Below are 27,906 nucleotides of genomic sequence, written 5' to 3'. Positions count from 1 at the left end.
ACTGCTCTGGGCGTAGTCAGGCTAATGACGATGATAAACCACTACAGAGAGAACCTTATGTGATATCGCACTCCAGGAAGTGTGATTACCCACTTCAGAGAGCATCGTGTTTCAGGAGACCGGACTCCCACTGGGCCCAAAAGCACGGCCGGTTGAGACTGTTCCTCCTGTCCGCAGCTGAGAGTTGTCGTCTTTATCGCCTCCATCCACGCTGATACCCAGGGGCGCTCGTGTATCGCTCAAGTGTCGAAACTGTTTCGCTATCTCGGGATCCTTGGGGAGGCTTCCTGTCTGCCGATATAGCCAGCTATACTGGGAGCCGTGTTCTCGCCGAGTAGTCTCCGTTTGACTCTGCTCGCGTGGACAGCTTCATCCACTGACGGCCTAGTGAAGGTGAGTATAGATTGAGGGCGGTATGCCGTGCATATACGCTCGAGATACTGATACTGCGGCTTCTATGGCGTATTTCGACAGCAGCTCACTGTCGGACGATCTAGTACTTGGCGCTTGGCCGGTAACCTGGAAAGCTACAGGCAATGCGGCGCTCCTTCTTTCCTTGCGAAACGCGCATTTCGAAACGTGGTTGCAATCAGGCGCGTTCTTGATATGCTTCCATATATATAATAACATCTCTCTTCTGTCCACATCGTCCTCCATCGCAAAGCTCTTTCTTCTGGGTTACAGACACGGATGGTACATGTACAGTGCGGCATCTGTCGCCATTTCCGACACATTCCGTGCACCAGGCACAATCATTATTGTCTCCTGTTTCCGACTGCAGCGCGGCAGTGCAAAGACAATCCCATATAACTGCAGATGGCAGTTTTCAGGGACGAATGGTTGAGAGCAAGGGCGGTACAGATATATGCGAGCCTTTCATGCACAAGTATAGTACCCAGAACTCTAATCTCAGTGTAAGCTGTCGGCATCTGCTGTACTTTGTTTGAAAGAGTAATTAGAATCAGAATCAGAATCAGAATCATGTTTATTCAACATCATGTCGATGTTGGGTGCGTTGACAAAAAGCCAGTGAATGGCTTGACGAGGCCGACGCACCCCACAGAGGCATTGCAGTGGTACACAAACTTCAGAGCACTTTCGCAGAACAAACGAGCATACAAACAAAGAAAATAAATAACAGATTTGGCATTAGCTATGCATCAATTCGGACTCCTTGTTCAATTGATGCGGGAGGGTGTAGCTCAGCATTTGATAGCCGTAATTGGTTCTCATCCTAGGCACATACCATTTGGGGGTCGCTCGTGTAGAGTACTTTGGCTCTTTGCATTGTAAATCTGACAGCTTTGCCATAGGGCAATTATTTTTATTAACACTGGATTTATAACGCCGTGGAAGTAAAGTTTCATACAGCTGTGGTAGGCGGGTGATTCTAAGTTCATCGAAAATCGGCTCAGTGTGTCCTAGCCGAGGAGCATTCATAACGTTTCGTACAGCTTTCTTTTGAAGGAGATACAAACGGTTAATATTTGTATAAGACGTTTTACCCCACACTAAAAAGAAATAATTTAAAACAGAAGAAAACAGCGCGCTATACAATATCTCCTTAATACTCTTCGGCATGAAATACCTCAATCGACACAAAATACCGACAACCTTTGACAGCTTGTTCATCACCATGTCGACATTATCGTTCCAGCTCAGATTCTCATTAAAAATAACACCTAAACTTTTAACCGCTGGGACCATTTCGATAAGTGACTTACCAATCCTATTAGGCGGCCCAACACGGATGATTCGTTCTCGTGACCAGTAGTTCTCGGCTGTGTCGCCAAATTACTTCTTTCTCATAAAATCTCCTCTTCAAGCGTCTGAACTGAAAGGCTTTTCATTTGAGAACTGTGTCTCTCAAGCCAGCAGTATGTATTGCTCTGCGGCTTCATATCTGCGAATTATACAATTCTGATTTTTCATAAAGGTTCCAGCTGCAGACATCAGTATATTAATGAAAGAAATCATAGGTGAATTATAAAATCCTCTTTAGCAAAATGAAACGAACTTCGTTGAAGCATTTCATACTTTAAAAAGAAAACAAGACCAACGAGTCATTCTCTCCGTTAATTTCGTCGTCGCCATCTAACTCATCCCCTCAAGCCAGGTTATGTCCACTGCGGTGCAAAGCCCTATGCCGTTATCTTGGAACACGCTTAATGTGCCCATCATTTATAGCTCAACAAAGCCGGCTATAAAGTAAAATATCAGGGACAACGTAAAATGAATCAGGGGCATGGCTATATTCGATGTGTCCACCGACGCAGATACAACAGGCGTCTTTCGTTCAGGATTAGAGCGGTCCCGATTTGTTCATGGCTTAACAGTAATCCAACAATGTTTCAACGGACCGTCGCCTTGTTTATCAAGCAGTAAAGATAAGCAATGTGAACAAATAGGCTCATTTGTGCACCCACAGCCTCCTGTGTCAGGCACATTGCCGGCATGGAATCAGTCAGCGAAAGCTTCCATAAAAGCCTTTGCGCAACGTACGCTAATGCAGAGCTCGAAGTTCCAGCTCATCATAGTTACGGCGTTAGGGTAGGTCCACTTTGTCCAAGTGAAAACTGCGTGCTGCCTTTTACTGCAGGCTACATAACTTGTTCTTCACGCCATGCAAGATGTCATGCACAGGACACCTTCGCCAAAACACATTTAAAACGTTCTGTAGTGTATCCATAACTTTATTTTGATAGTCCGTACTTGTACTTTTTAGAGCACTCGTTCACAGAAACTCACAATGCCAGCTGTTATCCTCTACCTTTAGTAAAATGCTAAAAGCCATTGTGCCTGCTCATATAATGTAACAGAATGCTCTTGGTTCAATATAATTAACATCCACATAAACAACAGCAACGGATTCACCAAAGCAAATAATAATCTTTTCATTTGCAGTAGCCTCAAATTAGTGTTTTCTCTGTGCAGCTCTATTTTTAGTGAATTTGAGAGAAGGGTCATCGTTGGTTTATTGGTTTACTGGGGTTGAACGTCCCGAAGCAACTCAGGCTATGAGGAACCCCTTGGTCAAGGGCTCTGGAAATTTCCACCACCTGGGGTTCTTTAACGTGCACTGCCATCCCACAGCACGCGGGCGTCTAGAATTTCGCCTTCACAGAACCTGCGTGTCCGTATTTGCCGGAAAGAGTTCTAGTGTGTTCTTCAATGCAGTCACGGCACAAAGTATAAACGTGATAAGAAAGAGGGCGTTAAACTGAAGATAATAGCAATATGAACCGACCGTGGAAAGAGCCGTGGCACGTAAAGAAGTTTAAAACGGGTGCAAAAAAAAAAAACAGGTGAAAATGCTAAAACACGTGGCCAAAAAGGCAGATGAGAGCGCTGAAACCGTAAAGGCACAAAACAGAATAAAATTAAAAATTACAAAAGCAAGGCTATTAGACAAACAGTAACGCAGCAAAACAACTAGCAGTGAATGGGCATGTGTAAAAGTTATTAAGCGTTTGCTCTGCCACATAGGAATTCCAACTCTTTCTTAGACAGACACAAGGACGGTGTTCTGCATTGGTCAGTGGCACAGTGAATCCCGAGTACTTCAGTAATTTCCCTTGCGAGCCTATGTCGTCCTCTGTCTATGATGCCGCAACGATTAAAGTCGGGAGTGCAGTACTTTTCGTGGGTGCAATTATTTGTATTTGTTTCAGTGCATTGCCAGTGCCCGGAGATGGCTACGTTGCTGCCATTGTTTTCATGTCCTTTAAGTCTGATGTTGACGCACCTCTTCGTCTGCCTGATTTACCTTTTCCCGCATGATAAGGGCACAGAATAGATTACCCCGGTATCACATTGGCCCTAAGGATCGGAGTGCGGCTGCCCGCCCCCACGAGGGGCCGGAGGGCTGTTAACTTTAGAACAGAGCGGGAAAAGTTTGTTAGGAGCCAAGAAGACTACTCTACGGCTGCGCGTTGTGCGACTTTCTTCAGGCGGTGGCTGACATCTTGGGTGTACGTCTTTACGGCGATTTTTTTTTTCGCCAGGTGGCAGAAACATTTCCTGCGCTCGTTGGTGGGTGGTGAATGCTCACAGTATGGAGTACCAACTACCACGACATAATGCTCTTGAACCAGAGCTACTAATCAAATACTGTTCATTCATTTTGTTTGTGTTGCATTTGTTGCTTAGAAGTGTTGCGTAGAACTGTTGGCCCTAAGCAACAGTTCTACTTGCACAAGGATGTTTCTCAGCTACTGACAATAGCCCCGACTTCTGATGAGTACTCCATGCACATTGAACGTGCGTTATTTACGGATCTCTTCATGTGTTATCCAGGACGAACCAGAGACGTCGCAAAAGATAACGTCGCTTTCACGACTTGCTAATCAGCCGTTAGCTGGCAAACACGAAGGATAAGGACTTCGGCTACTACTGTACGGGTGGGCTGGTAACTGGTACACAAAAATTGCCTTCGCTTTGTGTTCGGGCTCGCACATGAGACGCAACGGTAAGCACCTAGGTTTTCTTGTCGGAGAAATTCTAAACGACGCACAAACATGTTGTGCTATACATCACTTCACAAGGGGTGGAACTTCTCAGGCACAACCGCTTTGTGCACGAGCCCGACATTCTCGACATGACAGCCCACATTAAAGGCACACTGCGTACAACGCAATGCGATTTTTTTTGTCTTTTGCTTTTTATGCGTGCTGATGCTTAATCGGCATCAAAAGAAGCAGTTCTTGCTGATAAGAACGGGTTTATGAATGAAACTGTTCAATCATCTCTAACTAGTGACGTCAGTACTGAAAAAAAGACTCTGTGATCACCGGAATTCTATGAATGGCAGGGTGGCCTATAGCTTGAGAGAACCTAATTTAAAATTAAAGCATACGCTTGTTCCCAGTTAACTCGAGAAAACGTGCATTTCGTTTTCTGGCTTTCTCTGGCTCATAAAACCTCTGTTTTATTGAAACTAGCATCTTTGTCATAACAAAGAGGTCACCAATCGCCAATTCGCCAATCTTAATTTGTACATTTTTTCCCTTTAAACACAAAAACTAAAGGGGAAAAATACACGATGATTACAACTGTACAATGCGAGATTCAGCGATAGCTGTTGAGGCGTTTTCATTTCTTGATATACTGAGAGAAAGAATTTGAGAGTTACTTGCATATATGTATAGTTATTTTAATTGGTTTGTTCATAGAAGGTTGTGGCCAAGTACTACACCAGGGTGGCCAAATCCTGTTCTGGTGAGGAAGTGCGTTGTCGGTTCTGCTCACCGAAATCAGGCCGCAATCCAAGCCTGCTTAGTTGAAATCAAGAGGAAGAAATGGGCTTGGGCTGGGCATGTAATGCGAAGGCAAGATAACCGCTGGTCCTTAAGGGTAACGGAGTGGATTCCAAGAGAAAGCAAACGTAGCAGGGGACGGCAGAAAGTTAGGTGGGCGGATGAGTTTAAGAATTTTGCGGGGATGCAGTGGCAGCAGCTGACAAAGGACAGGGTTAATTGGAGAGACATGGGAGAGGCCTTTGCCCTGCTGTGGGTGTAGTCAGGCTGATGATGATGATGTATAGTTATAGAGCACTGTTCTCATTTTCCGACTAGCCCTCGTCCCAGTCCTCCGGTCTAGAAGAGCGGCGCCACCGCAGTTGAGCTTAATTCTCTTGAGGTCACGTGTTTTGCAGCAGCAGCACCCGCTGTGGGCGGAGCGTGCCACAGTCAGCTCTTTCCATACTCTCCCCTCCTCCTCCGAATGCGCCACCTTCCGGTTGCGCATTCGTCCATCCTCGCCGTACTGCCCCTTCTGTGGTAACGACAGCGCTGGACCCAGGCAACGGGCAATTAACAGCTGTCGCTGTATAACTGAACCGAACTTATGATCGATGATGATGATGATGATTTTTTGTGGCGCAAGGGCAACAGTAGCCAAAGAGCGTCATGGCACAAGGTTTTTCTTCTACTCAAGGTGTGACCAAAGACCCATTTCCTAAGCATTTCACCCTAAAAAAAGCCGAAGGCACTGGGGATCGAACACCGCACCTCCCGCATGGGAGGTGGATGCTCAAACCACTAGGCTGCCGCTGCGGTAACTTATGATCAAAATAGTAACCGAACTTAATGAGTAATATAGTGGCGAAGCTAAAAATCATGGAGAAAACGAAATAGGATGGATAGGTGGGCGAATTCGTAATAGTTCATTATGGGTGGTACAGCGCGATGCAGACGAAAGAACAAAAAAAAGAGAGACACCATAGAAGAGCGCACATGTGTGCTGTCTTTCTTTTGTTCTTTCGTCTGCTCCGCGCTGTACCACCCACAATGAACGAAAACGAAATGACCCCCAGACTTACGGGAGTTATGGCATTTTCGCTTGCTGCAGATAAAGGCGCGAGTTTTTGCCCCCGAGATATTTTCTCTTGTTACACAGAATCTGTCTCCCTGTTATTTCTGCATAAGCGGATTCCTGCCTTACCGGCTGGGTGTTGTAGTGCCGGCGCCCACATTTCGCTGGCTGGCCTCTCTGGAAACAAGCGCGGCGCGCTCGCCGACGCTCAAAGCAGGCTTAGACTCTCTCGGACATGTCGCGGCTTGCAACGTGAGTCATCCGCCTCGCTGGCGCCGACGCGGACCCTTCCTCCTTTCCTCCTCGCCGTCGGTGCGGGCTCCTGCGACGCTTCGTCGGCCGGCGCCTCTCGACCATTGGTCTAATTTTAAAGGTGGCCAGTGCCGTGACCTGATTGAAGGATTTGAACGGCTGGCTGCCGCAACCGTCACCAGCGGCTTTAAAAGCGGAGCCGCGCTGAGCCCGAGCAGCAGACGGGCAGCAGAAGAGCCATCACGCCGGAGCTACGCTCGCCGCTGGGGCCGCTCTTCTTCTTTGTGCTAGCCCGTGGTGCTCTTGGCCCTTGTATCATGTAAAAGCCCTTGTACATACTGTACCTAAAAGTCATTTTACTCACCGTCGCCTCGACCGTTTCCTGGCTCGGACACCCAGTCCCAACAGTGGTGGCAGCGGTGGGATATGCCACAGTCCCAACAGTGGATGGCAGCTGCGGGATCGACCGGCGTCAGCTACCTCGGCGCGGTGAGTGCCTGACGTTTTCCCCTCAATTCGCCAGACTGCTCTAGCACACGTGATTGTAGTCTAGAGTAGGGCTGTGTGTGTAGCACTGTAGAGAGCTTTGCTGTTTCGAGCCAAGTCGGAGCGCTTTGAAACGAAAGCTGGTGAAGAAGGAGTAAACGAGGCGTTTTGGAAAGAATTACTTGCACGTGTCATGCTAGTAGCGCTATAGTAGTGAACCGCAAGGGAATTCTTAAAGGGCAAGCTACAAGAGGCTATTGTGCACGATGGAGAACTTCAAAGTGAAGGAACTCATCGAAATTTGTGAAGAGTTGGGCATTGATTTGGGCCCCGCAAAACGAAAGCATGCGATTCTTGAGATCATGCGAAAGGAGAATGTAACGGCTGAGGAAGCCAATGAGGCCTGGGAAGAGATCAAAGAACGCCGTGAGCGCGAGGAGGCCAAAAGACGCCGTGAGCACGAAGAGGCTGAAAAACAGAAGCAGCTTGAGCGCGAACAGGCAGAACGTGAGCGCGAGGAGGCAGTAAAACAGAAGCAGCTTGAGCGCGAACAGGCAGAAAAAACAGAAGCAGCTTGAGCTCGAAGAGGCAGAAAAACGGAGGCAGCTTGAAATAAAACGGCATGCTCGCGCTAAGAAACTGATGGACCTGGAGCTGGAAGCGCATCAGATCGATTTCGAGAGATATAAAACATTGTCCGCTCTGCATGAGACTAACGGTCAGCAGCTGAGAGACAGGCCGCAGCCCTTCGTAATCGCCGAAGATATGGCGAAATATTTGGCGGAGTTCGAGCGCGTCTGCGAGAGAAAGCGCGTTAAGCGGAATGGTTGGGCACAGAAGTTGGTAGCCCTGCTTTCTAGCGAAGCGTACGACGTTGTAAAGCGCCTGTTGGACGACTTATTGGCGGACTACGATGAGCTGAAAAGCTTCTTACTGACGAGATATAACGTGTCACCGCTGGACCTTCGCCAAAGGTACCTGCGAGAGAATAGCACCCCATCGTTTGACGATTTTCCCTACCAGTTTAAAGCCGACGTTTTAGAGTGGCTCGAAAAGGCTGAAGGGTCGGAAGATCGTGACACAGAGGTAGAGTGCGTCGCTGTAGAGCAGCCCTGGCAGTGCGGCACAGAGGAAGGTAGTCCGTACGTGGCAGATGTAACTGCTGCTGTAACAGTGGGAATTGCCCCGCATTCGCCAACTGAGAAAGCCTCTATACCATCGGAGAAGGTAGCCACAGCATCGGACGATGCACTTACAGAGGTCTCGCCCAGTTTGATTATGACGGAGTAACCGGAAAGTGGATCTCCTAGCGTGTCAAAAGCAGGAGAAGTTGCCGAACAGGGCAGACAGGACGTCCGTCTGGACATTAATGAAAACGCCTGCGCCGACGCAAGCGAAGTAGATGAGGACGGCACACCGTGTTGTGCAGCGCGTTTGGCAGAGATGCAGAAACCCGACACTCACGATCAACGGAAGCAGGCGCATGTAGAGTTTGCGGACGCTGAGTTGTGCGTTGGTGTCTCTGGCGAGGAATGCGAAACGATTCCCGTGCTTTCGCACTGCTTTGAGCTTTCCGACATTCCAGAAAGCAGCTGCAGTAGCGGGAACACCGCGACTGAGTGCAGAGCCAAACCTCATCCGAAATTGGCTGAAACGCGTCAGGAGCATGACGAGAGCTGCGTGTCAGCAGTAATGTCGACAGAAAACACTGGTTCGTCTGCGCCTGAAGAAACCAAGGCGCTGGACGACAGTGGAGAACAGAAAGTTTCAGACGACATAGGGACGGTAGACGTCAACCCGTCCGGAAAAGATGAGGACGAATGCGCACTCAAAGACGCTGAGCAGGAAGAGTGCAGCTTTGAGGGACGCCAAAGACAGGCCTGATCTAGGTAGCACATATGAATCGGCCGACAGTCAGAGTGATATTGTCAGAGAACAGGAACCTAGGCGACGGAAGCAGCACGTGCTTCCTTAGGAGAAAATGAAAGGAAAGCACAAGAAAGAAAGCTGCAACCGGAAGGAAAGTAACAGCCAGTTCCGAAAAGCGAGCTATCACCGCAAGGTGATAGACAAACAGTGCTGCCGCCGAAAGGACAGTAAAGGCAAGCTCAAGAGAGAGAGCTGTCACCGAAAGACGATGAAAGGCAGGCGTAAGAAACAGTGGCGCCGCCGAAAAGAGAGAAAGGGCAAGCGCGCGAGAAGTAGTTGCCGCCGTAGGAAGCATCAGCTTCACCGGCACATTGACAGCAGCAACGTCAGTAACGTTGTTAGCCCTGAAGCTAGCGTGAGAATCGGAGCTAAAGAAATGTGCGAGGCATCACTATCGCGCAAAGCGAAGCACATAAGTGTTCCGAGGCAGGTCGATCTGGGCAGTAGAATAAACTGCAAAAAGAAAGCATACAAGTATTCACGCGAGAAAGAGTATCAAGGGATGAAACCGAGATACAAGAGAGCGCTGCTCAAGAAGCTCAAAATAAAGCAGCGAGGCAGGGGTGAATCTTGCCGCGAGCACAGAGAGAGCAAGACGCGCAAAGGCACGTGCTCTCATGCGGGCTCTCGCTTTCCGCTGCAGTCACGGGAGAAACCGCACTCCCACAGAAAGCGGCACGCGCGCAGGGAAAACGCGTGTACGGCTCAAAAAGTGCAAGATTTTACAGGGCCGTAGTGGCAGAGGCAAGAAGAAAGCGCCTAAGCGCTCGGCCAAGCTTAGGTATCGCGATGGAAAGCCACGTATCAGGATAACGCTAGTCGGTAGGCGTGAAATCAAAAGGCAGTGTAGATGCGACCCTCACAGATGCGACCCTCACCTTTTGCCTCGTCTACCTTGGCAGTGCTTTATGCCAATGTGTATTATTCGGTCTTGTATTGTAACCAGTTCTGTCAAAATAAAATGATCAAACAAACAAACATTCAGCGGAGAGGCAAAAAGGTGCGCGAGAAATGGACGACTCGTGGGAGGTCTCACTTGCCACCACGAACAGAGAGAAAGAAACAACAGTCCAACCGGAAGCGTTGCGCACTCGCAATTGAACACCGCAACTGGCGCGCGAAGCGCAAAGAACGGGATAAGTCGTCAATAAGAGAAAACAAATCATTCTCGTACTGTACCGCCCGTAGAAACTAGAAAGATAAGTACAGAGAGAAAGAAAAGCGCGTCTACCGCGAAAGAGGCAGAGACATTAGCTTCCACGGTAGTAGAAAGAGAGAGAAAAGCGCAGCTACAGCGAAAGAGGCAGAGTCATTAGCTTCCGCTGTAGCGGGTGTCGTTTAACCGAGTTAAACGCTGGCGTAGACGCACTAAGCCGTGTGTTCTAAGCAAGGCTGCCTTCGCCTCCTCGTGACCTACATTTTGTCTCTTCGCGAACAGCTGTTAAGTTCGCTCGTAGATCGGGGAAATATTTATGTCCTCATTTGTGGCCTCAGCTGAGTGTTTTCCGGCCGAGTGATCTCAAGAGAGCAAATTTTTTTTGCATTCATTTCATTCCGAGTGTTTCCTGTGTTTGGCACTTTGTTTGAGTTACTTTCAAGTTCTTGTATCCCATATGTGTCTCTTGTTGAAGAGGGAACAAAAATGGGACAGAACTATCGCTAGCGGGGTTTTTTTGACCTTTAAGTCTGGTGTTTTGACGGGTGACAGAGGGAACTTGCTCGTGTTGGGTGTTGCCTGTTGTCGGTCGGTTCTTGGCAACATGCAGAACGATCAACGACCGATGCTGAGAAGCAAGCTCTTCCGAAGGACCGAGCGAAGCTGATCCAGTCACCTGGGCGACAAGGCGGCGGAGCAGTGATCCTGGCCTGACGAGCGGGACCTGTTCACGGAAAGGAGCCTGGAGCTACCTGCGGCTGAACACCGGACGAGAACTTGGAGCCTGGCGTACGAGCGCGCCCCTCATCCGAGCCACGCGCAAGTAGCTCGTCTTCGTGGCGCATTGTCTGGCGGCGGTGGTGCTGTAGTGCCGGCGCCCACATTTCGCTGGCTGGCCTCTCTGGAAACAAACGCGGCGCGCTCGCCGACGCTCAAAGCAGGCCCAGATTCTCTCGGACATGTCGCGGCTTGCAGCGCGAGTCATCCGCCTCGCTGGCGCCGACGCGGACCCTTCCTCCTTCCCTCCTCGCCGTCGGTGCGGGCTCCTACGACGCTTCGTCGGCCGGCGCCTCTCGACCATTGGTCTAAATTGAACGGTGGCCAGTGCCGTGACCTGATTGGAGGATTTGAACGGCTGGCTGCCGCAACCGTCACCAGCGGCTTTAAAAGCGGAGCCGCGCTGAGCCCGAGCAGCAGACGGGCAGCAGAAGAGCCATCACGCCGGAGCTACGCTCGCCGCCGGGGCCGCTCTTCTTCTTTGTGCTAGCCCGTGGAGCTCTTGGCCCTTGTATCATGTAAAAGCCCTTGTACATACTGTACATAAAAGTCATTTTACTCACCGTCGCCTCGACCGTTTCCTGGCTCGGACACCCAGTCCCAACAGTGGTGGCAGCGGTGGAATGCCACAGTCCCAACAGTGTGCACGGCCTTGTTTATTGAACCCCTAGCCAATAGACAGATGTCAACAACAAAAAAGAAAGGAGTAGGCTGGTCGAACATAGTCTCTGAAAGTAAAACGTCCTATCTTCACTCTGCATTTCACTCTGCAGCGGTGGCAGCATAGAAATCGTATCGCCTACTGATCCCAGAAATTGTTACAGGTACTACGTCGTCAACGATAACAGGAGCACTGCCCCGTCACCGCAGTATGCCGGTCTGCTACGCCCACTGACTGGCTCCCGGAAACCTCGGGTCGTTACGTCACCGAAAGGCAGCTACAAAAGGGACCCACCAGCGTCGGCTACCGCATTTCACTCTGCAGCGGTGGCAGCATAGAAATCGTATCGCCTACTGATCCCAGAAATTGTTACAGGTACTACGTCGTCAACGATAACAGGAGCACTGCCCCGTCACCGCAGTATGCCGGTCTGCTACGCCCACTGACTGGCTCCCGGAAACCTCGGGTCGTTACGTCACCGAAAGGCAGCTACAAAAGGGACCCACCAGCGTCGGCTACCGCATTTCACTCTGCAGCGGTGGCAGCATAGAAATCGTATCGCTTACTGATCCCAGAAATTGTTACAGGTTAGTCTCCATTTTTCATTCAGTTTTTAAATGGCTGCCACTGCTGCTGAGTGAAAGGTGTTTTTTTTGTTTTTTTTTTTTTCTGCACGATGGATACTTGTTTCTCATGTAAAGTTTCACTGACTGATGACGAGGTTTTCCTAACATGTGCAGAATGTAAATCTTGTTACCACATTGGCACCTGCTCTGGTGTTGCCGAAAATGCCTGCAAGAAAATGTCGCAGGCCACGAAGAAAGCTTGGAAATGTCCAACCTGTAAAGCGACAAAATCTCGTTGCAGCAGCACTGAGGCAACAGTAGACCTTGCCCAAGAAATTGCAGAGATTCGCCGCATGCTTGCAGAAGTTCTCACAATCAAAGAGAAACTAGAAACACTCGAGACTATAAAAACAACTGTGGATGACATTGAGAAATCCGTAGAATTGATGTCAACAAAATATGATGAAGTCATAGCACGTATGGAAAAACAAAGTGCAGACATATCCGGTCTTGAAAAGCGTGTGGAAAAGCTCGAGACAAAGTTAAAAGAAGGAGAAATCGAACAGCTGAAAAGGGAAGTCAACAACCTTGAACAATATTCAAGGCGTCAAAACCTTGAAATCCACGGTTTGCAGCAGCATAACAGCGAAAACCTTCTAGAAAAGCTGAACCTTTTGGCTAATGATCTCGACCTTCCGCCGCTTTCCGAGTCCGATGTAGAAGCAATACACCGCCTTCCTACAAGAAAGGACGAAAATAATGTTGACAAGGTAGCTCCAGTGCTTGTACGTTTTGCTTCACGCATTGTCAGGGACAAATGGCTTGCAAAAAAGAAAGAACTAAGGGATGCAGATTCGAAAATCTTTTTGAATGAAAACCTGACAGCCCATAACAAAAAGCTACTGTGGCTCATGAAAACTAAAGCTACCGAAAAGGAATACAAGTTTGCCTGGGTGAAAAATGGAAAACTGTTCGTGCGGCGCAACGCGCGTGATAAGATTATCAACATTACAACCATTGAAGACTTGGAGCTGATACGATAACCCATGACCAAAATGCACTTTAACAGGTGGCCATTTAGAAATGATGGCTTGCTTTTCAGATCTGGATCATCCTCCAACTTTAGGCTATCACAGCACAGATTCTTTCAGGCGTTGCAAAGCTCAGCATAGCTCTAGTTTTTCCTTGTTTCATTTAAACGCTCGAAGTCTAAGAAATAAGAAAGAACCTGTTGATTTACTTTTAGAAACTTTTCGTCATGAATTTGATCTCATGGCATTTACCGAAACCTGGTTCTCAAATGAACACGACGTCTTTAATTTTGAAGGTTACAAATCTACATCAGTATTTCGAACAAAGAAACGTGGCGGAGGCGTTACGATATACATAAAAAACAATCTTAACTTTAATGTCATCACAGAATATACTGCTATAAATTCTAGTTATGAAACGATCATGATAGGATGTGTCAACACAATATTTGTTATCATGTACCGGCCTCCCAATGGAACCGTAGGTGTGTTTTTGGATTTTCTTGAAAATGTACTAGAATACTGTGCAGACATTGGCAAGCATGTTGTTTTATGTGGAGACTTAAATATTGATTTTGCCTCTCCTCAGCCTAACAAACAAAAGCTTGAAGATATCCTCCTTTGCTTCGGATGTGAAAACCTGATTCCTGTACCGACTAGAGTAACAGAAATATCTGCGTCCTTACTGGACCTGTGTTTTACAAATTATGATATGAATGACCTAGAAGCTGGAGTGTTATCATATGAAATAAGTGATCACCTGCCAATATTTTTATTTCTGAAGCACATTAAAACTAGGGAACCTCAAAATAACACCTCTAAAACCATAAAATATAGGAATTTTTGTGCGGAAAAGGTAACACTTTTTCAGAACTTACTAGCAGAAACAAGCTGGGAACAAGTATATTCTTCAGCCGATCCTGTTCTAGCGTATGATATCTTTGTCAGCGAAGTTAAAAAGCAATACGAACTTGCATTTCCTGTCGATGAATTTCGAAAAACAAAAAAGGCAAGGAAGCCCTGGATAAACGCTGCCCTTGTTAGAAGAATAAAGAAACGTGACAAGATGTTCGCACTATTTATCAAAACCAGGGATCCAAATACTCTTACTCAGTTCAAAAAATTCAGAAATAAACTTAATTCTGATATCAAACGTTCGCGAGCCATGTATTACGAAAGCAAGTTCACTGAGATTTATAACAATCCCAAAAAAGTTTGGACCACCGTAAATAATTTGATGTCTAAGGGTGAGAGAAGGGACCTTACCGAATTGACAATTGAAGGTGTGCCTTGCACAGGGACCCCGCTGGCAAACAAATTTAATGATCACTTTTTAGCTGCTGGGGCTCCCAATCCCAACATAGACAATAATATTCAGCATAAAACATACATGAAATCAATATTCAGGGACTCGATTTTCCTGGTTCCTACAACTTCAGAAGAAATTTGTGCCATTATACGACAGCTAAGTAATAGTAAATCTTCTGGAATAGATGATCTCAGGGTCCAACCCATAAAATCAGTAGCACAGCATGTCAGCAGTCCGCTTTCTCACATATGTAACTTAATCCTTTCTACTGGGGTGTTCCCTCATGAGCTAAAGATTGCGAAAGTGTCAGTAATTTTTAAAGGGGGAAACGAAAACGACTTAAACAATTACCGACCAATATCGGTTTTGCCAGTCTTTTCAAAAATTATGGAGCAGGTTATTTACATTCGCTTAATAAATTTTTGTAAACAAGAAGGTATAATTGCAGAACAACAATATGGCTTTCAGAAAGACAAGTCCACTGAAAAAGCATTACTTAACACTAAAGATAAAATAATAAGCAACTTTGAGCAAAAATATCATACAATAGGACTTTTCCTTGACTTCAAGAAAGCGTTTGATTCCATCAAACACAATATATTGTTGCAAAAGTTATACAACTATGGAATCAGAGGAATCGCATTTGACTTAATAAAAAGTTACTTAGATAGTCGACAACAATACGTGCAGATAAACGAAGCAAAATCAGGTCTAGGAACAATAAAATACGGGGTCCCACAAGGCTCCATCTTAGGGCCCTTACTGTTTTTGTTTTATATTAATGACATTATCGATATTCCACTTACGCCAGATATAATCCTGTATGCAGACGATACTAATGTATTTTTTTCTGGAACAGACTTAGAAATGCTTGAAAGGCAAACAAACAGCTGGCTAAGCAACCTATCACAATGGCTTAACATTAATCAATTAGCCTTGAACACTAATAAAACAAAGTACATTATTTTCCGTCCCAGAAATAAAGCCATCAGTAGAGAACCTATTATACAATTTCGTGGGGAACACCTAGAACGAGTAAACGCTCACAAATTTCTGGGGGTTATTTTTCAAGAAAATCTGAGCTGGTCTTTGCACATAGAAAAAATACGAAAAGATATTTCCAGATCAATCGGAATTATCTTTAAAGTAAAGAACTTACTACCAATGTGGTTAAAAAAACAGTTGTATTATAGTCTAGTTTTTTCTCGTTTGCAATATTGTATTCTTGTCTGGGGAACTACGACAAAAACAAACATGGAAAACCTGCTTATACTACAAAAACGAGCCATACGATTAATAGAAAACTCTCCATATAGAGCCCCCTCAGCCCCACTTTTCGAAAAACATCAGATATTAACTATCACGAATATCATGAACAAAAGAGTAGCTTTGAAAATATATGATCAAATAAAAATGGACCCGGCTGGGTTCTCGCAAACTTTCTTCTTTAAAGACCACGACCATAACCTTCGGCATATTACCTGTAGAAAAGAACTAGTGCGTACGAACTACGGTACACAAACGCTAAAGTATCGAATCGCTGATCTTCTAAATAAGTACCCGGGTATTATAGAAATCATTCACGACAGTCGTTCCATGAAAGTATTTAGCAAAAAGCTAACCCATTTCTTTTTGTTGACATAGCAATGGCTTACTTTTTCTACACATATCTGCCCTATAAAAAAATAAAAAATCCATGTTCTATTAGAAAAGAAAACCTTACTTTGGCCGGCTTAGTTAAGCTCTTCATGCCTTTTGTTATGTTCAGGAACACCGATATTTGTATTTTATGTGCAATTCTGTGTAACAATGTTGACTGACGAATATACTTTTTGCAGCATTTCTTAATTGTGTGCCTTAAGTGAATATGTGCTGTTTTTCTTGTTTTTTCTTTTTTTTGTTTTCGTGTATAATGTTATATGCAATGTCTCTTTGGTGTTACGGTCTGTTTTCTTTGGTTAAACCTGCCCACTGCTCAGTTGTAGAGTGTAAAGGGGGCGGACGCTTCGTCAGGCAACTTTTGATTGCCTTTTTGTTCGCCTCCTCGGCAACCAAGTGTTGTTGAAATAAATCTGAAATCTGAATCTGAATCTTTTGCTGGGGGCACCCAGGCTACGCAAGAAGTAAAATACACAAGCTTCCTGACGTCACACGACTGCGCAGAACTGATGACGCAACATGCTGCTCGGTTGGCTGCAGCTACAGACGCCCGGAGACAGCGGATACCCGGCGTTGTTAGACGCGTACATCAGCGTCTGTTCGTATCAATTGCTGCATAATCAGACGACGCAGGCGTCCCACGCTGTGTGTCGCGGTGCGGCATATGTTTTATCGGCGAGTCACGAGCACAACTTGCCCAATCGGCTGCCCTCACCAAAGGAAAACCTCCCAAACCCTCCGCATTTACTCAGCGTACAAGCTCTGCAACGTGAGGGGTTAACAAAAAGGTGAAAAAAAGAGCCATCAAAGCATGCTAGTGCTTTCTGGGGCCTAAGATCAGTCTATTTTTATGCGGTTCTCAGCAAACTAAACGCATTTGAGACACCAGCCTGCAAACTTCGATCTACTGGCTTACGGGGAAATAGTAAGTGCATCAATTTTATCCTGCCCAACTTTTTTTTTTCAAGAATTTGCTGGCCCAACACTCGGGGGTGCCAGAAACCTGTCGCCTGAAAGGCTGTCGCAGTGAAGGAAAAACTAGGAAAAACTTTCTTCCCAACACGTTTTTTTTTTAAGGTTTACTCTTTTTTCACTTTTCGGAAAAAAAGCTAAGCAGCGCAAAGGTCTTCCAAGTACCTAGGTACCTGCGAAGGATGTCAGACAGATCTAGGACGCGTATCTTATTTGATGCGGTATGGAGATTGCATGTGCCGGAAGAAACCAGGTGTGAGTGATGCCTGATGGTTGATTGTATATGGTTTATGGGGTTCAACATCCCAAAGCGATCCAGGGTATGAGAGACACCGTAGTGAAGGGCTCCGGAAATTTCAGCCACTTGGGGTTCACATCGCACAGTACACGTTCAATGAAAGCCTAGGCTTGTTTCGAATTAACTCGCGAAAACGTGCATTTCGTTTTCTGGCTTTCTCTGGCTCGCAAAACCTGTTTTTAGTGAAACTGGCATCTGTGTCAATAAAACGAGGTCACCAGTCTCTATTCGCCAATCTTAATTTATACATTCAGTCCCTTTAAACACAAAAACTAAAGAGAGAGAGAAAAAAAACAGGATGATTACCTCCGTGCAATGCGAGATTCAGCGATTGCTGTTGAGGCGTTTTCATTTCTTGATATACTGAGAGAAAGAATTTCAGAGTTACTTGCATATATGTATAGTTATTTTAATTGGTTTGTTCACAGAAGGTTGTGGTCAAGTACTACACCAGGGTGGCCAAATCCTGTTCTGGTGAGGAAGTGCGTTGTCGGTTATGCTCACCGAAATCAGGCCGCACTCCAAGCCTGCTTAGTTGAAATCAAGAGGAAGAAATGGGCTTGGGCTGGGCATGTAATGCGAAGGCAAGATAACCGCTGGTCATTAAGGGCAACGGAGTGGATTCCAAGAGAAAGCAAACGTAGCAGGGGACGGCAGAAAGTTAGGTGGGCGGAGGAGTTTAAGAAGTTTGCGGGGATGCAGTGGCGGCAGCTGACAAAGGACAGGGTTAATTGGAGAGACATGGGAGAGGCCTTTGCCCTGCAGTGGGTGTAGTCAGGCTGATGATGATGATGTATAGTTATAGAGCACTGTTCTCATTTCCCGACTAGCCCTCGTCCCAGTCCTCCGGTCTAGAAGAGCGGCGCCACCGCAGTTCAGCTTAATTCTCTTGAGGTCACGTGTTTTGCAGCAGCAGCCGCCGCTGTGGGCGGAGCGTGCCACAGTCAGCTCTCTCCATACTCTCCCCTCCTCCTCCGAATGCGCCACCTTCCGGTTGCGCATTCGTCCGCCCTCGCCGTACTGCCCCTTCTGTGGTAACGACAGCGCTGGACCCAGGCAACGGGCAATTAACAGCTGTCGCTGTATAACTGAACCGAACTTATGATCGATGATGATGATGATGATTTTTTGTGACGCAAGGGCAACAGTAGCCAAAGAGCGTCATGGCACAAGGTTTTTCTTCTACTCAAGGTGTGACCAAAGACCCATTTCCTAAGCATTTCACCCTAAAAAAAGCCGAAGGCACTGGGGATCGAACACCGCACCTCCCGCATGGGAGGTGGATGCTCAAACCACTAGGCTGCCGCTGCGGTAACTTATGATCAAAATAGTAACCGAACTAAAGGAGTAATATGGTGGCGAAGCTAAAAATCATGGCGAAAACGAAATAGGACGGATAGCTGTGCGAATTGGTAATAGTTCATTGTGGGTGGTACAGCGCGAAGCAGACGAAAGAAGAAAAGAAAGAAACTCCGCAGACGAGCTATAGTGCCTAGAATATACTAAGGTTCTTGCCTAAGACGCACGCAGATAGCAGTCATAGTTGTTGGCGTGACAAGCATATATGCTGCAGTCGGATGTGCCCATCAGCGGGCAATTAATTAGAATTCATACACCTCTACACTGAGCGACTGGCACTGGCAGTGGTCGACCATGGTAATGGAATGATGGCAATGGTCGAGCACGAACTACGCCAATAGGACGTCCAAAAAAGGGAGCCACTTCAGCTCGTTTGCTCTTAGATTCTTAATGCGTGGCATGCTGAGTCCCCCGAGACTGTTGTTAAAGTTTTAAAGTTAGTGTAATTCGTGAATATAATGGATTGAACCTAAGATGACTTCATTTGCGAGAATATTGAGGACCCTGGTCGGAGCAGCGCCGCCACATGTGGCCACATTTGCCGCATGCAGCGACAGACTGTATGGCACAATTGTGCAGTTTCCATAGAATATAGCTGGAAAACTGACCTGAAAAATTTATCTTTCGCGTAAGGGCCGCACCAGATAAGTTCAAAAAGTGCTGCCGTTAGCCACATATATAAGGAATGTCATAGAATGCACATATCGATAACATCATCTCTAAAATCTCACGTGTTACTGGTGACGTATTTAAACTGAGACCTCGTTAGCCAAAAAGTGTCATGCTTTTCATGTATAATTCCTTGTCTCCCTCACGCACATAGCGCTGCTATCCGATGTGGGCGTATAACCAGTGACACAAATCTTGCCAAACTTCGTAGCTCGCAAAAAAAAGGCGCTACAAATTATTATGAATCATTCTGATTCCAGCTACACAAAGGCTTTCTTTTATAGAAATCAGTGTAAAACGTGTTCCGTAAATAAAGAAAACAATGTTAATCAATCGATATAAAGACGTTATCAAAGGAAATAAAGATGCCCTTCTCAGTATCGCAAATTTATTTCGAAAAATATATACAGAACATCCGCCAATTTCAGCAATGGATGATTCCGCGCTCATGAAGAAATTGCGGGAAACAAACGCTGAAGTACCTTCCCCTATTATTTTTGACTGAAACTAGTCTTCTGTAGTTTATGACGTGTGTAATGTGAATCTATGTGATCATCTATGGAATAAATATGTATGCATGCTAAGCCTGTTGAAGTTTTCAGGAAGAACAAGGTGCGACATTATTTCATTGCTATTTCCGCCACTGTTTACGGTCAGTAGAGTGTGCCCTGATCTCTATTTCAGTTCGTCATGGAGGAAACTAACTGACAACTAAACCTGCTACACAACTGTATAGTGAACTGGGTTTCTTCGTCCTCAAAGCAGCGCGGAAAGAAGGAGACAACACAAGCGTTGCTTCTTTATGTTCCACCTTTCGCGCTGTTTTACGTTCATAAACATGTGCTTCTCTAGCTATAGGTTCTCCCTTTCGGCAGGACTTCTGACCAATCGGCGTTCGCCATGGGCACGTTACTGGTGGCCGTTTTGCTGTTCTCGGCTTCGAGCGCATGCGCGTACGACGTGGAGAAGGCGACCAGACTGGGCCGCGTCGGGGGCAACCGGCTGGAGGTGCTGGGAAGCACCGTGGAGGAGTACCGGGGCATCCCGTACGCTCAGCCACCAGAGGGCAAGCTGCGTTTCCTGCCCCCACTGGCGGCGCGGCCCTGGGAAGGCACCCTTGACGCCACGAGCAGGAGGACCGCCTGCCCGCAGGTTTGTTTTCTAGTTTGCTTGCTTGTTTGTTTGCTTGCTTGCTTGCTTGCTTGCTTGCTTGCTTGCTTGCTTGCTTGTTTGCTTGCTTGCTTGGTTGCTTGCTTGCTTGTTTGCTCGTTTGTTGGCTTGTTTGCTGCTTGCTTGCTTGTTTGTTTGTTTGTTTTTGTTTGTTTGCTTGTTTGCTTGTTTGTTTGTTTGTTTATGATATAATTGTTGCCTATAAAGGAAGAATAACAGGCACGTCTGACGAGGCCCCATCTCCTAATACCTTTCACCACTTATGGCATTCTCGCCTGTTACGATGATGAACAAGCAAACGAGAAGGGAAAAGCAATCGCGTTTACAATACACTTCGACAGCGAAGACAGTGTGCATTGAGACCCGAACTGACTCACCCCGTATGCAGCATACGCAATAACAAAGGCAGAGAGGAGAACGCTCTCTTTCGTTTAAACAGCCATCTTGTGCCAGCTAGTAAGTTCTCCGAACAATTTATAGCTAATAATTTAGCTAATCTGAACTGAGGACCTCTGCATGTGCCACCTGTGTGATCCGAACCCATGACCTCGGAGGTCGTTCACCGGCGGCATATGCGGAAGTCGTGTTCAGATCCCATCGGCGGCTTATGGTTGGTTCTTTCTTCTGCTTTGTAATGAATTATCTTTAAGCGATAAAACAGTTATACCGTTAATCTCCTATCTCTCCCATTGATCAGCACCGCAAAATTAAAAAAGGGAAAAGGAACATCCCCTATTCTCCTCATTGACAACTTGTGATGCCGTCACAAGGTCACCAGGCCTAGGTGACAGGGGGACGATAAACGATGTAAAACAATGACCGCACAGCGCTAGCACACTTAATTAGGAATTCGCCTATCCAAATCGACCCTCACTTACTTTCAACCTTTGAGATGGCCCCACTTATAAAATGGCGTATCCCATTAATATATTAAGTATTCGCGTTCATTCAGAACAGGCAGTAAATGCCGACATGAGGGAGCGAGTAACCGCATAAAAGCACTGTGAAGCACAAATTAGCAACTTGCGCCTCAATCTGTTTGGTACGTAACTTCCTGACGGCTCCTTTCCCTGCATGTTCTAAAGTATCTGGAAGAGAGCCTGCTCACAAATTACGCCTGTTTCACATACGCAACATCTTACGAGTGCCATAACTGCATTTGTTCTGCTCGCAGAACTTACCGTGCGTATCAGACTGCTGCAACGAACTCCAACTTGTTACTGCATGAAAATGTTGTAGCATTATGACTGAATGACGAGATTTATAATTATAATAATAAGGTATATTTGTTCTACACAAACAAAAATGTGGGCTTATTGCAGCCTAAAAAGGCTTGAGTGGCCGCTTCTTGCAGCAGGCCACACATCCGACATATATATTATGACATAAACTGCAACAAAAATGTGCAAAAATTCTACCTCATAAAAGCAAAACAATCCATGCCGTCAAAAAGAATGCATAAATTAGCAGTGCATCTTATAAGCGCAAGATTTCATTTTAGTTATAGTGCAAAGGAAAAATATTTCTTCAGACATTTTGTTCAAAACAAGTGTGAAATAATTGCGAAGACGCTCACCATATCTAGAACGTACTCTAGGTAACATAGTATATAAAGCGATCACAAGTATGAAGATCTCAAATGGGAACCTATGGTGCACACGAATCATTTTTCCAGGTATTTTTGAATAGAACCATTTTAGTAAAGAAGTAGTAAAAGTCAAGCATACGTAAAAAAAAATGACACTCTGTGGTTATCACGTGACACCCATGACTTGCCAGTTTAAGGGAGGATTTTAGTAATCGGTTAGCATGCTTCGGTCAAAAGGCTGAGATAAATTAAAAACAAGTGCATAAACCGACGTAAAAGAGCTCTACAGTGCGTGGGAAGAGTCGAAAGCAAATACTGGAAAAAAGTTTTGTGTGAGGTGAAAATGATTCAACTAGCCAGGTATTCCAAGCTTTAAAATAAACACATCCCCAAAAGTGCCGTATTACTGCACCACTATTGCTATTCAGCGGGAAGAAAGATAATTAGACTGTCTACGGTATCGCTGCAGGTCGTCTTCAGCAACTTTATGGTTGGCGACCTCGAGTACACGGAAGACTGCCTGCACCTAAACGTCTGGAGCCCCGTGCGTCGCTCCGAAGACTTTGCTCCCGTGATCATGTGGATCCACGGAGGCGGCTTCACACAGGGTAGCGCCAGTTACGATAACTGCACAGGCGCTGCCATGGCCGCGAAGACAGGCCTTGTGGTGGTCTCCGTAAACTACAGGCTCGGCATCCTGGGGTTCCTCAACGCCGAGTCTCCAGAGGCGCCGGGCAACATGGGCTTGATGGACCAGAACATGGCGCTGAAGTGGATCCAGGAGAACATCCGCGAGTTTGGCGGCGACCCGTCCAGAGTCACCATCCTTGGGGAGAGTGCGGGCGGAATGAGCGCTCACGCGCACGTCCTCTCACCCATGAGTCGTGGTCTCTTCAGGAGGGCGTACATGATGAGCGGAAACTTGCTCAGCCTGGACTTCTTAGAAGCCACGCACAAGAGCATAAGCAAGGGCGACGCAGTCGCCACGGTCGTGGGCTGTGCCGGCGGGGACCGAAGCCTAGCGTCGAACCCAGAGCAAGTCATCGAGTGCCTGAGGACCAAGCGTGCCGAAGAACTGGTGGTTGCTACGACCGAGGCGTTGGCACCCAAGATATTTCACTTCTTGCCCACCTTCCACAACGAGTTCCTCCCCAAGGTCCCATCGGGCGCGGTCCGGAAAGGGTTCTTCAATACTATCGACCTCGTCATGGGTGTCACTGAAGACGAAGGCGTTCTGGCGCTTATTTATCCTTTGAGAGAAGAACTGCTTCCGGACGACTTGGATGACCTGGAAGACGACCACTTCAAGCATTCCTTGCACGAGGGAATCTTCTCCTGGGTTCAGATGGACTTCTCGGAGATGCTAGTGAAATACACGGCCGAGGCTAAGGACAAGGCGTCTCTGAGGCGCAGCTACGTAGACTACCTGTCGGACTCGTCATTCGTATGCCCCATGCATCTCACCGCCGAGGGCCACTCGAATCGGGGCCAGTCCGTGTATACCTACGTTTTCGGCCACCTGTCTACAAAAAGTCCGCTACCTTCTTGGATGGGCACTCCGCACGCGTTGGACATCAACTATTTCTTCGGCGTCCCCTTTGTCGACCAGGAACGCTTCAATGCCGAAGACGCTGCCGTATCAGAGGCAGTACTGACGGCCCTGTCGACATTTGCTACTACAGGGTAAGTAGCACGGTAAATACTGGAGGTATTCCCCATTAATGTGGCATTTGAGGATACTCTGTATAAGCACTGTCAAAGACCCTATTCCGCGTGCTAGAGATCTCATTTCAGCGAAAATCACCACTTTCGACGTGATGTTTTGATAGGTGCGTTAACACTACTACTCGGATGTCAAAGGCGGCAACCTTTGCAAGCGCTAACAAGAGGGAAGGTGTCCCATTTCTAACCACATTTGCACCCCAGACGCGATGTCTATGATATTGTTTGTCGTGTGCAACTGAATTATAGTATAGAAAGCCTAAACCCACCAGCAGCATAACTTATGCGGCTTAATCGCATGGTACATCAAGCAGAGTTTAATAGTTTTTACGAAGGTATTACACACTGCCAAAAAAGCAAAATTGCAATCAAAAGATTGCTTCTATGGTGGCAGCTCGACAAAAACTTTCTTGGTGATACTAAAGCCAAGGGGGAAAAGGCTGGATGAAAGTTTTGGCGGTTACTGAGTGTTGCCAGTTTTCTGTCAAAAACACCACTCTCCACGGCAGTAATGCACAGCAGAGGCACTGAACTCTACAAACGCGTCAGTAAGAGTCATTATTCATGAAATGAGTAAACGGAAGATAACTGGCTCGATTTTCGATTCCGTATTAAGGTCTACCTAGTACTTTCTACTTTGTACTGTGCAAGGTGTTCCAAATGCACGTTGACGCATTTACCGCTTGCTGGACACTCGAACTCCACCTTTTCTTAATTATTCATCCCCGTGGGGTTTTTCTTTAAAGGAAGAGAGGGGGGGGGGGGGGGGGGCATTAGAAGAAGCAAGGACTTTAGAAGAATTTTAAAGGCAAAAAAAAAAAAAGATGTTGGTCCAGCTGGTGCCTGACACCGACTGCATGCATTGAAAGGGCGCCAACAGGTGACCACAATAAGTCGGTGCTTCTCAATGCCTGTATTTTTTTTTGTTGCTTTTCACATAATTCTCTTCACACAAGTAAGTCCGGCTAAACAAATGAAATAAAATCTTATTTCGGCATTTCTCGCTCACGCAGGGTTCCCCAGCTTCCTGGAGACAAGCCATGGCCTAAATACACCAGCGAAAATCCAGTCTCCGTTTATATCGACTATGAGAACACCACTCATATCACCGGTTTTCGCAAGAAGCAGTGCGAAGCCTGGAGGCCTTACCTCTAGATTTCCACTTGACTGTTTCCAGTACTCCGTGGTTGACTCTGGATAAGGTACTGTGGCTGATATTGCATACCAGGCTCTAAAAATCTTTTAAGGCTGATAAAACTTTTGTCCCCGTTAACCCGGGGGTGCCGTAAGAGCGTTACTACATGATTGCCCAACAAAGTAGGTGGCCTGAAAACTTTTGATTAAGACTGCAACTAGTTAACAGTTTCTTTGAACTTAAAGACGAATTTTTCCCTCACATTCTATAGCAACATGATTTTCCTGTTGCTTAAATGCCGTAGTTTCGGGTACGGCCCGCCTTTTGGATCCTTACTCCCAAGCGCTTGGAACTCATCTCCCATTTCCGACCAATTAGGCCTCTCGGCAATAGAGTCTCCATGAACGGGTTTAGGGGACCAATGCTTAAGTTGTGATCGACACTGCGATAGTTGTTTTGCATGATTTCAAGGCATGTTTTGAAACCAGCGGAAACCTTGCGAAATGTTCCATTTAACTGCTGGCGCTGTATAGACCTTTTTCAGTTTTAGCCTCGCTCTCAGCGCACCGAACACCGCCATGTTGCTTTCCTCCTCTCTGGCTGGTTCGGGAAGGCAGTGTCCGTGCGTCCCGTGCGTTCTCTGCGGTTCTCCGTGTTTACTGTATGTGTTGCTTAGCTGCAGTAGCCCGATTTGGGTGTATGTGCGATTAAAGCTGAAACGAGGTCTTCGGGAAACCACTGCGCAGTCATCTGCTGCTCAAACAACTGCAGGAAACGAAGGCGGCTTGAAGCGGAGGAGTGTGAAGAACAGAGAGAGCCACGGCGGCAGTGCGTTTGCGGGCTGTTTCAGCTACACATATCTTACACGCGAGCACATACTGCTGATGCCGCTATGTGTCGTCTGTGACCCTTGCAAAATCAAAACATAAGTAATAATTTGGGTAAATGATGCAGCAGCATTGCGGGTTACGTTAAACATTTGTTATAACTGCCGATACTGGCGACTGATTATTAACTACAACGGCACTGTAAACATAACTATTTGACAGTACCTGAAAGCCATGATGCATTGCAGAAATGCCACAGCTGTTTGCTTGCAGTAAATATCCGATAAACCAGCAGGACTTAAAAAACTGAAGGCTGCAGCTTTGACGTGTCCACCTTGCATCGTGACACCTCATGCTCCGACCAAATACTATTTTCAACTGACGCCATAATGCAAAGGGCCGATTGTTTTTTAAAAAAATGTGCCTATTAGGGACGTGCAATCAGCAGGCACGTAGTGCCCACCCGACCACACGCACGCGCTTTCTCGCTCTTTCGGCATTAATCAGCGGCCGCACCCAAGACGGACCAAACAGATACGCCCCTCAGGAACTGTCACAGCAGGTGCACCAGTTTCGAGTGTACAAATTACATCGCGTTCGAAGGCCAGATGCCTCTCTACTACATCTTTTTCCGAGTTTAGCGAAATGTCAGACGACGCGAAGCTCCAAATCCAGTTTCCTCTGTTCCTGCGACACTTTGCTTCGACGCGCGGCGCCGACGGATGAACTGGCGCTCCGAAGAGCACGGTCACACACTCGCATGTTCACGCTAAGAGTGGACCACCCTACATTTGCACGCTTCACCAGTTATTTTACCGTTAGTGCGAAGTAATCAAGAAATTTATGCAAAGCCAAAAGCCGCAAAAGAATTCTGTGCGCATATGCGCTCCAGCGGTGCCTTCTCCATGTAGCACTACAGAAAGTACCGTTTTTTAGGACGGTGCACAGGGAAAATGTAGTGAAAGACGCGGTCGAACGCAGTTTCAATCTATTCGTGTCACCGGCGCAACGCAGAGCAGACCGCTTGGCAGCAACACTGCTGTTAGCTCGGAACGGAGCGGTTTTTTTTTTTTACAATTATAACTACAACATAGAAGCGCTCAACAAGTTTCGTGCTCGCATTAATAAATGTCTCCATTATTGATACCAGAAAGCCGTTAAACGAATTGCGCACACTTGCGTAGAAGGGCACCTCCAATTTCGATTTTCGGCACAACTTGCAGGGAAACATCCGCGTCGCCGCTCGCCGAAGCACGGGCCATTTTGATCACAGATGCTCAGTGCATACAGTGCAACACTTTGCAGGTCAAAATCATGCAAAAATCAACACTCGGATAAGGCTGAACAACGCGGCGAGTACTCGCCGCCTGTATTGCAGCGGCGGCCACCCACACAACATGGCGGAGAAATCGGCCAGACGCAAGACGGCGCTGCTGTCGAAAGATGGCCGCGCGCACCTGAAAAAGGTCTATATCTACCTCTTGTCACTACTCCCCACTAGAGAGCGAAAAGGCTTTGAAGTTTTTTCCGCAGCTATCTATTCTCTACCGTTGAACGACTCCAGTTTATATTTACAAGCACCTTGGATTCCTCAGTCACATCTAAGCACAAACTTTGGTATGATGGGCGAAATAATGTAGTTTGAAGAATACTCTGCCCGTATAGGCGAGAAAAAAATACCGTTGTTATAGTTAGACTATTTCTTTAGGTCACTGGTTGCCGACTTATGGAACGTTGTGCAATTAACATATCTCCGTGAGTTCTTGCTACGCGTTTTCACGAGCTGTGGAGTTATGTGAGATTTTCAAGCAACAACAACGGGCATCAAATTGAAGATAATATCGAGGCAGAACGTTAAATCAGTGCAGCTCAGTACACCATTCATACGCGGTCCCTTTTTTGCTAAGCTGGGTAAAAAATGTGTCATCGGTTTGGAGACGGACACTGCTTTGTTCTGTTTTTGGTTGCTGCGGTGCTAGCGGAAATAAAATCGCCGTTCCTCCAATAAAGTTTCATTTGCTGGTGTGA

At 46.6% G+C, this 27,906-nt stretch overlaps 1 protein-coding gene across 2 annotated transcripts; it reads left to right on the top strand.

Annotated features, from left to right (window-relative positions):
- Positions 1-275: 275 nt before the first annotated feature.
- Positions 276-27,906, top strand: LOC149332718 (acetylcholinesterase-like). Of its 2 annotated transcripts, XM_089558294.1 has the most exons (5): positions 276-393; positions 20,312-20,588; positions 22,664-23,877; positions 24,930-25,118; positions 27,184-27,906. In XM_089558294.1, exons 2-4 carry the CDS (start codon positions 20,337-20,339, stop codon positions 25,069-25,071), a joined length of 1,608 nt encoding a protein of 535 aa, XP_089414420.1. In that variant the 5' UTR covers positions 276-393; positions 20,312-20,336; the 3' UTR covers positions 25,072-25,118; positions 27,184-27,906. The 2 variants fall into 2 exon arrangements, with proteins under 2 accessions (XP_089414420.1, XP_089414419.1); XM_089558293.1 differs by having other exon boundaries at positions 24,930-27,906.

This window comes from Amblyomma mixtum, chromosome 8, assembly GCF_055824585.1.
Source record: "Amblyomma mixtum isolate Tamu chromosome 8, ASM5582458v1, whole genome shotgun sequence".
NCBI lineage: Eukaryota > Metazoa > Arthropoda > Arachnida > Ixodida > Ixodidae > Amblyomma > Amblyomma mixtum.
This window is presented reverse-complemented; position numbering and strand designations above follow the sequence as displayed.